The sequence below is a fragment of the Lingula anatina genome, chromosome 3 (assembly GCF_051362555.1).
Source record: "Lingula anatina isolate TDL-2025a chromosome 3, LinAna3.0, whole genome shotgun sequence".
NCBI classification, from domain to species: domain Eukaryota; kingdom Metazoa; phylum Brachiopoda; class Lingulata; order Lingulida; family Lingulidae; genus Lingula; species Lingula anatina.
Window position 1 is genome coordinate 28,924,092 of NC_141769.1, and position 10,494 is coordinate 28,934,585.

Sequence of the window (10,494 nt, forward strand, 5' to 3'; positions counted from 1 at the left end):
CAAAGTCGTTATCCACTCTCATTGCTCTTCGCAAGGAACAAATCATTACAATCAGACAACATAAAACAAACAAATTACGTACATTAAAAAAATCAATTTTATTGATGTAATCAATACACCGAATTCTTTCACTTGCAAAACATTTTTTTAAATTGAATTTACTCTTAAAACATTAATAATCTATCTATCTATCTATCTATCCTCAATACTTTGAGCAGTTATCTTACTATATCTTTGATGACAAGAGGTATATAGAGATTTTAGATCGATTTCACAACACATAACTATGTCCTACTGTATAATAATGTTAAATATATACAAACTTCCCAGATTTCAGATCGCTTTCACAACACATAACTATGTCCTACTGTATAAAAATGTTAATTGTAGAACTTTTGTCAGTTGCATCATAACATTATATGTGGAACTTAAGTCAGTTGAATTACAAGATATAAAATATAATTATAGCCAATGAAACTACCTGCAGGTTAACAAATAGAATGCAAAATGTTTGCTGTATAGACAGCTTGGTCACAATTTTGATAGGTGTATATATTTCTGAGAGCATAAAAGTGATGAAAAATTCTCAATGGAAAGATAACCTAAAATGGCCAAGAAAATATCGTGGCAGGACACACTATTGTTTAAAATACACACAAGTTGTCTTAAATAATGACACTGTAAGGTACAAAGCAACACCGAAAATATGTCCACATCAACAGTGCACAAAGCAATACATGCAAGGCACCCGACATCACTGTTTGTCAGCATACAATAACATTGTATAGGGGTATAGGGCAATGTTAAGTAGGTATTATGCCATGCATTCAAAGAGCACCAAAATCACAAGGAAAGCCTACTGTCATGGGCTATCATAAGGTTTAAAGTGAAAACCCCTCTTCTATATACCGAGTAGTTCCTTTTGCCAGGTAAGGTCAATGGAACCCCTCAAGAAGACCCAGGCAGGTGGCTGTGGCATCTGAAAATTATACCACCTATCGCAACATGAATGAGGCACAGCAACTTGCTTCCTACTCACTGTTGCTGAGAAATGCCGCCCAGGATTGGTTTGACACGCTGTCAGATCAACAAAAAGGTACCCAAGACTCCTTAAAGCAAGTCTTTAGGTAGGGCTTTAAACCAACGGAGAATCCAAGATGGGTTACGGTCTCGAAATTATTTCACAAGACTCCGAAACCAGACCAGCCAATTCAAGGCTACATCGCTGAAATGAGACGCGAGGCCACGAAAGTCCAGCTCCATACTGAGCATACCATTCAGGCAATCCTGCATGGGGTTTTACCTGAAATCAGGCCGTTTGTAGATCAACATGCTCCGCAGACATTTGAGCACCTCGTCCAGCATGCCTGCCGAGCTGATACAGCAGTTCAGCCCTCATCAGCCATGGTGACACTGAACGCCCTGAGCACCCAATTAGATAAAATAAAATCCACAACTACCAAGATGACAACATAACCTGAAAGCCCTGCCCAAGGTCCTGTGCAACCAGGCACTGATCGCCAACTTCGATTTCGCCACTCCCAAGGCATTCAGCCATCACGCAGATACCCTGGTGAGGTCTGCTTCTTCCTGGCCATATTGTTCAACCAAACAAGAGCACCAACCTACCAGAGCCAGAGGGTTATCATCATCCTTGGTGACCCAGTGCCCAATCCCCATCTGACTTGAACTGGAATGAGTAAGTGTCCTCAAATAGCATTCCTCACTATGGCTGATCTAACTCCAATATACAGACGCCTCCCGTTGCCACTATGGGCGTACACCACCATCCAGGATACCTGGGCCACCAACACCACAATACCACCACCTCATGTACCCAACAGACCAGCACCCTCAGGATCTAGCTCTAACGATTCATCTTTTTAATCTTAATGGACAAATCTAACTTTCAAACTGTGCAAAGGTCACTATTAGACAGATATGGGCCCAGTCCCACAATTAAAGCTATGATGGTTATTCATAAATTTGCGTACCACGACAGAGTAGAAAGTGCTAAGAATGTATCCAAGTAGAGGGAGGATACATAAGATACTGACAACTATGGTCAGTTTTTATTATACATGCGATAACTTTTTTAATTAAAATTGATTGACACATAGCTCTGGCACATTATCACACGCAGTTCACTGCACGTCGCTGTTTCTATGGCAACATGGCTTTGTTAGACAGCAGAAAATCAGACAGCCTAGTAATTGTTTGTGCTTCGACCAACTTACACTGTGCATGGAATATAATTTCCAAAGATATCTTAAAGTGTAGGGCTTGGTCAAGCAAAGAGTATGCTTGTTTTATAGCTGTACTACCTTGTATTATATATGAGAATACTTCTTTGTAAGTGTATACACTGAAGAAGACTTTTTAAGGTGACTACATAGCTAAGAATAAATAGTAGTAAGACGTGCAGAATAAACTTTTTCTTTAACCGAAGATGGGGAACTAATAAAGGACATAAGAATTAATTTTTTCGTTCAATGTATGAATGTGATGGATTATCCGTGACTAACTGTTTACTATTGAACAGTCTCTTTTGGGTGACCCACACATAACATAAGAGAAAGTGCACAAGTTACTAGGGAGAATGTGAAATCAAAGACAGAAAAACACTGGAAGAGAGGTAAATAAAAAAGAATCAATTAGCTTTTACAGGTAAATATTATGCAAAAGAAGTAACCATTTGTTAGACAACTAGAAGGCGAAAAACTTTTCACAGCATACTGCCATATAAAAAGAAGGGACACACACACTGCAAATTCAGCTAGAACACCATAATGATTTTGTTGCAGGAATATTGAAGAGGGCATCCATGAGATACCTATTTATCCTGAGTGTAGAAATAGTAGCAGTGGCCAAGGGCAGCAGTACAGAGACAGAACAGGAAACTCAAAATCACTGGCAGAAATTGGTGTTGCTGACACCTTGTTGGCAAAAAAGATGGTCATCTACAGAAGCATGAACAGAGTAGTACCATTTCTTTGGTACATCATCACAATTTTTTTTCTTTAAAGGTTACCTGCTCCAGTGCCAGATACTTGGCATAAAAAGATAGCTGACAGAGACTATGCCATGATTTTGAAGTATATGGTTGCATTGATGGGTTTTCCAGGAGAATTATTTGGTTAAAGTATAACCACACAAACCATAAGAGTTCAATCATATGTAAATATTTCTTAGACACAATTAGACAAATGGGTTACATATGTCCCGAGGTAGTAAGAACTGAGAGCAGTACTGACAATTCAGTACTAGCCCCAGCTTGGCGTGCAGTGTGTCCTGATAAAGAATGCGCCAAACCATAGGTATGGGAAATCTCCCAGCAACCAAAGGAATGAACAGGGGTGGCCCAGCACCTCCAGCAAGAGACAAGTACCTTTTTAAGTGGAAGGCGTTCCCTTATAGCAGAAATACTTGGGAACCAATTGTAAACCTTGTATATTAATTCAAATAACATAGTGACAAGAGAGAGAAAAAATCGAGCAAGGGGTGTGAGAATTGAAAAGAACATGCCTGGATTAAATTAATAAACAAAAACAACTAAAATTGATATGTCATTACACAGACAGTGCAGTGGGTGCAGCAAATATGATGAAATCCTACTCTTATTGGACAGAATTAAGAATCAATCTGTCCATTCTTAAGAATAACATCAATTTACTGTTATGGAAACCCTTAAAGAAAATGCCCATGAAATCCCTACTTCCTCCCACCTTTCTGTAATTCCCCAGCCAAAGGTCAACGATGATGGGCAGGTATCTTTTACCATGCCCCTCGCAGAGAAAAGAAATCCCCCCATATTGCCCTATCATTGGCAATGCGCCTTCCAGGTTTTCAGCATAATATACTTACAATGCTTTCCTGCAAACCTCCTACACCTGGCCCCGCCCTCCCAGGCGAGGCTCAGTACCTGATACCCTCCCATCAGGAACAAACTTCTCAAGGCAAGAGCTTCTAATCTACTTCAGACCAAGATGTCCTCAAGGCACAGGGCTGTCACCACTCTATCCACGTTACATGGTATTCATCTGATGAACGGCGTCAGAAGATATGACAAAGCGCAAAGCGAGTAGACCTCCATGATTGCATTGTGGCTAAGCATTCCTACAAAATGAAATCCAGACGCTGGTACCTGTGCATATTTTGGCAAAATATACGGATGATGTTTGTTAATTCTTGGTATCTTACCACTGCAAACATGCTGTGCTCAAGGTGCTAAAAAGAGAAATCCTAAACCAACATGTTTTTCAGACAATATTGGCTACTCTTCACATAGGAACCAATTATTATGAGCATCTGAAGAACATTGTTGATTGGGAGTTTTTTTATATTACTGGCCACACCCTTTTGAAATGGTACATGGAAAACGGTCTTCGCATCTCTCATATCTACCAGGTAGTCGAATACACACCACAATCCTCTTTTGAGCACTTCAGAAACGCCCTGAGTGACGCTCACAGCAAGAGAGACAGGGACAAGTCCAAGGCCATCGTGGCCGACACCATGAAACTCATTGGTAATTCCGGCGACGGTAAAACAGTCACCAACAAAGAAAAGTACCATGACACCAAGTCATGCAAAAATTTGTGGATCTGTCCAAAATTGTGAAATGGACACAGATTCCGCTTACATTGCCTTTTCGGTGGATAGCTTAAAATACTTAATTAAACCTCATATGAGGAAGCGTACAAAGCAGAAAAACATCTATGGTTACTGATACGCCTGAAAACGTACCCCAGATTATTTAAAGCAGAGTGGATTGGTAACAGTATCGTTGGTCTTTGCAGTAAGACATATTACTGCTACAGAGAGGATACAAAGTCCAAGTTCTGCAGATCTGCCATCTGGAGGTAAATAATTTGTTTGTCAAAATGCAGCAAAAAATTTGAGCCAGCTGACACAATAAATGAACAAAGTACTACAAGGCCCCAGCGGACTAATTGTACAAATAACAGCTAAGTGTCATTTCAGCAATCACCAGGTAGAAGACAAAGAAAAACAGTAGAGAAAGAAGCTGGGAGAGAATAAGCGAGAGAGAAAGAAAGAGCACATGCTGTGGTAAGTGGACACTACTGCCACGACCCCTGTAACACCCAACTGACATCCAAATGGAGACGACTCAGACAGCAGGGACTCAGAGGCTGCTGGGCTGTGGAGTAGCATCTTGCCCAGTGCTAACCTATGCCAAACAGGCACATCAGAGGAGGAAGACTTGCCAGACCTAGAGTAACCATAGACGATAAATTTTAAGAAAAGAATTTGAATTATTTTTTTCAAATTGGGCTACAATTCCAGTAATGCTATCAACCAACAGTACTATAAATCTTTAAAATGCATGGAAGGGAATCATCTACGTCACCAATATGCAGCAGAATATGGGAACACACGCAGAGGAAAACTTTAAGACCCAAGTTGCCCTTTGACCGGCCAATCACTATATTACCAAAAAGTTGAGTACAGGAACTCATTCACCAGCAACCAGGACTGTTGATGAGACTGTTGGTCGTCAAAACAGGCGTATTTCAGCCCAGACAGTAAGGAACCGCCTGCGGGAGGCTGGACTTCAAGCACGTCGTCCACACCAGGGCCTCGACCTCACGGCGGTCCGACGTCGGACCCGATTGAATTGGGCCAATGTGCGCTGGACACTTGCACGGTGGAGGACAGTGCTCTTCAGTGATGAATCCCGGTTCCAGCTGCACCAGGCTGATGGCAGATGCCGTGTTTGGCACCGTGTTGGTGAGCGTTTTGTCGACGCTAATGTCCTTCGACGGGTGGCTAATGGTGGAGGTAGTGTAATGGTATGGGCCGGCATTTTCTATGGCATCGTGGCAGCACAGACTGCTGAGGAGAACAGGTCACAGATAAGGAGTGTTATCGTCCATCTTGTCCAATCTTCACATAATAACAGGTCTGGTACCTGGAATATGAGATGACCATCAACATTATCACTCGTTTTCATTTTCAATATAACTATCATAATGCAACTTGTATTTTTTTAATATATAAATGCTAGTATCATTTCCATTATTCAATTTTATCAAATTTCTTACAAAGCTAGCATTTAATCTTGTAACAATTTCATCTCTGACTAACTTGGTTAATAACAGCATTTTGGAAAAGACACAATAAGTTCAAATTACCAGTTAATATCTAATTGTGACATATATGATTGATATTAAGTTCACTAAGACTTACTAGTTATTTAAAACAGCAAGTGCTTCAACTCCTGGCCAGTCTTACAGGTATCATTGCTAAACATGACTGAGGTTTTACAGAATGAGTGGTGAGACTAGACATCATTATCTGTGACATCTCACTCAACCTTTACCTATATTTATCATCAATTTGAAAAGACAATCAGTCCAAATAACCAGTTAATATTTAAATCTGCTTTTTAAAGCATTCATAAATTTTGTCTGAGCTATATAATTGTTGAAGAAATTGTGAATTAGTTGCCATTAATTACTCTTCTAATTTTACTCACTCGTTAGCAAAGGGAACAATTCATTAAAGAGACTTATTTGATGGTATTTTATTTTATTTATATAAAAATGCCATATAACATACATGCTTATTCCATGAGACCAGATTTTTGCTGCAAACATGGCTGCCTACCCTGCATGTTGAGACTACCACTACCCGCCGTGGACTAGTCTCTCCTCATACAAGGCGCAGCTTATATGTGAGGTGTCTTGATTATATCTCCCTGATAAGTGAAAAAATAAATGAAGTTTTGAGATTGATTTACATAACCTAAGTGAAAAATCCATTTGCTGTAAACTCTGGCGCACACTGTGGCTCATTATCATAAAGAATGACTGAAACTTGAATTTTTTGTTTATTGGTTTAAGAAATCACATATATTTAACTCCAGTAATAGAATCACTACGTGAACTGAACTCAAGTTATACTTAAGCCAAGTTTATATCTCATAATCTTTCAAACTGAAGCATCACATTGTAAGTTAAAACATAAAACACTCAGGGGTAATCTACAGTCTAATAGCTCCGCCATGTTTAAAATGCTCGTCGATTACCCGTTATAAATTTCACTTCTTGAACGACAATTGTCTTTAACCCTGACCTAAATTTCTCCCAAATGTCTCAACAGAAGAAAAGGTTTGGATTTACATTTTGTATTCCTAGACCTACCTCCATATAACGTTCTTCTCTCAATATATCTGGTAAATGAATGACCTTCGCTGTCCGTCTAGCCCTCCCTTCGAGGCTCATGTGCGCATGACAAGAATAATATTACGACAATAAGTTACTAGCTTTATCGCAATCAAAATAAAGTAATTATTGAAATCACGTATTTTGCTTTCAAATTTATTTATTTATTATTACATGTTCAAATATGTTGTATAGCACTACTAAGCTTTTTTTTATCACAAAAATAGTGTCGTATGCTCTAAAGTACCTAGTGACATTGACCTAGATTTACGAGCACCTGCCTGAATTTACAAGATGTTTAAAAAGTAAGGATATTTTAATAGTTAGAACAAATTGAATATAGAAATCACTGAAATCAAATGTGCCATTTCGTTTAACGTTAATTGATGATGTCGCAAATATTTTAAACTTTACTTTTGATTGTAAAATAACTCTTTCATGGTGAGCTACGTTAGTTAGACCCAGTCATTCATTGAATGACAGTAAGGTGGGATGTTTGAACGTAGATTAACCCTAGTGACCATAAAAATAAATGGCCTTTAACTCATTCATGTCCACTTGCTACATTTAAAATTTCGTATTCATCGAAAATTAAATCAGTGTGTTCACTGATGCTTTGTTACACCAGTAATGTGAGACGTTTTCTTCCACTGCACAAATGTTGAAGTTGGCACCTTTTCAAACTTCAAGATTTGACATAACTTTTATTTGGACTTGGCTGCACATTTGAGTAAACACTCGTTCAATTTCAAACCTTCTAAAAATCAAAGATTCAGTTTTAAATACATTTCCTGTGTAATAATTTTCAGATTTGAGGAAAAGGAGAATGTATCTGGTCTTAATCAGGTGAAGTCGTCAGTCCTGAGAGGAATACGCAGCACTCTTTTGGATCAGTACCCACAGATCGAACCATACTTAGATGAAATTGTACCCAAAAAAGGAGCTCTTAAAGTGGTCAAATGGTAAGCTGGATAAGATTTTGGATTGATTCTTTTAGTGCTCATTTCCATTGAAACTGTCAGTATACAGTTCATAGATTGATCTAACTTTGCAGGGACTCTCATGAATGCAGTCAGTTTTAAAGATTAACAGTGCTCAAGTAATCACCAGATTTTCTGTGTTCTACTCAATGCCACAAGGAAGCCTGTTAATCTGTTATACTGCTTGCATTCAGAGAGTTGGATGGATCTATGTTGATAGATAGTTTTAAATGGGAATGAGCTTTAGATTATTTGTTTTGTGACTTTTGCAGGCGTTTTGCTGAAACAAATAATTTTGGTGTTAAAATGCTGTTTGTTTTTACTATTGTAGATGAGTTTGTTTTGCTTGAGTATTTGTTATGGATAACTGAATCATTCTTTTATATTTATTAGCAATATACTTATGACTATTCTTTATAAGTGCATATATATATATATATATATATATATATTGCATAAATTGAAAAAAAATCTATTCCAGAAACATTTCAGTGCAGTGCAGTGCACATCTCATATACTTAGCAAATGTTTATTCCATTTTTTCAGCCAGGAACACATTGAAGTGTTGGCTGGAGCAAATGGTGAATTGCTGTTTTTCAAACAAAGGGAAGGTCCTTTTTATCCCACCTTGAAACTTGTACATAAATGTAAGTACAGGGCTCTGTCAAACCTCTTAATTATTTATTGATTAGCATTAGATTGAGTAAAGTTACAGTAGGAGGATGTTTTCTACTCATTCCATATTTGAGAATGTACAAATTAAAGTGAAAAGCTAAAGATGATAACCTTTTACAGCAATTTGGATAATCATTTCAAATTAATATTAATTTTTGAAAAGCATACAGAGAGCCTTTACCCCCTCCCTTCCCCAGCATACAGTTTGTAGACTTGTGACAATGATGATAAAAATACATGACCCCTAAGTTATATATATAAGTTATATATATATATATATATATATATATATGTGTGCAGTATTGCCTACTCTGTTTCAGATCCATTCATTGCCCCAGCCATGCAGGTGGACAAAGGTGCAATCAGGTTTGTCCTGAGTGGAGCCAACATCATGTGTCCCGGTCTCACGTCTCCGGGGGGCAGGATGACACGGGTGGACAAAGACACCATAGTTGTATCCCTTCAAGTAGAATTTAATAATACATGTTTATTATTATTTATTATTCTGCAATTGTGATAACAGGAATGCTTGATCAGTTAGTATTCTATTAGGTGATTATTATTATTATTATTATTATTATTATTATTATTACTTTATTATTATTAAGGGATCTAGTATAAAGTTCAGGTATTCATCTCTTACTTTAAAGAACTATTTTATTGAAGTGGAGAAATGAAGTTTTTTATATTGATAAGATATTTTTAATGTTTCCACCTTGACTGTAGAATAGATACTTACTGCAGAAGGCAAGGAAAATGCGATAGCTGTTGGTATAACCAAAATGTCCACAGATGAAATGTATGTATGGAGGCTGCGAGCATTTAAGATAATTATTATTGAGTTTAAATTGTCATTTTTGATAGATCCTTTCATGCAATAAGTAATTAGTCAGTCCTAAACTATTATCATGATTATTGCTTTAAATAAAATTGCTTTATTGTTTTCCGATGAGTTAGTTTACAAGACAAAATTTGAATGGTGATTATTGCATTTGTTTGAATTTCATTTAAAGAGTATATTAGTATTTTTAGCAAGCAACAATTTAAAGACATTTATAAAAATCTTTATTTTTTGCAGATTACAGAAGAACAAAGGCATTGCAATAGACAACATACATTTTCTCAATGATGGTCTATGGCATATGAAACCTGTGAAATAGCATTATTAGAACTCATGATTGTCAACTCCATGCTTGTAAAATATTCAGCTCTGAGAGAAGTTCTTGGAAGAGAAAAAGAATGGGAAACTGTGTTAAGATGGACACTGTTCATTCAGTAGCAGCTTTTTTTTACACATGAACTGCTGACTTAATTCCTATTTAAAGACTGTCTCCAAGATTATTCCCTTTCTGATTATGCTGTTGATATATACCAAGCACATGTCTGAGACATACCTGCTTATTACATTATTTATATTAATAAATACTTAAAATGGTTGTTATACAATTGTAATTTGACACTGTATATCTACTGCATTGATCATTGGAAAGAAGAGGTATGTGATTATGTCTTGGAAATTGAAAAATACATGTCACAGTTCATGTGGTATTTAAAAAAAAACAGGGAAATTTAGAAAATAAATATGAATCTCTTACTTGTGTCACCATTTTTACTGCATGTGAAAAAATAAGTTGTTTCTGCACAAAATAACA

At 37.2% G+C, this 10,494-nt stretch overlaps 1 protein-coding gene and 1 long non-coding RNA gene across 2 annotated transcripts; one reads left to right on the forward strand and one right to left on the reverse strand.

Moving 5' to 3' along the window:
- Positions 1-79: 79 nt before the first annotated feature.
- Positions 80-7,271, reverse strand: LOC106174997 (uncharacterized). The gene is made up of 4 exons (XR_001239644.3): positions 7,167-7,271; positions 6,583-6,721; positions 6,211-6,343; positions 80-5,932 (listed from the first exon to the last, which is right to left on the reverse strand). It is a non-coding gene; the product is annotated as an uncharacterized LOC106174997 (long non-coding RNA).
- A 113-nt stretch (positions 7,272-7,384) lies between these two features.
- On the forward strand, positions 7,385-10,436 carry LOC106160003 (malignant T-cell-amplified sequence 1). Its single transcript, XM_013536495.3, has 6 exons — positions 7,385-7,492; positions 7,997-8,149; positions 8,714-8,814; positions 9,163-9,296; positions 9,574-9,641; positions 9,921-10,436. The coding sequence occupies exons 1-6, from the start codon at positions 7,482-7,484 to the stop codon at positions 10,000-10,002; spliced, it is 549 nt and encodes a 182-aa protein (XP_013391949.1). The 5' UTR covers positions 7,385-7,481; the 3' UTR covers positions 10,003-10,436.
- Positions 10,437-10,494: the final 58 nt, after the last annotated feature.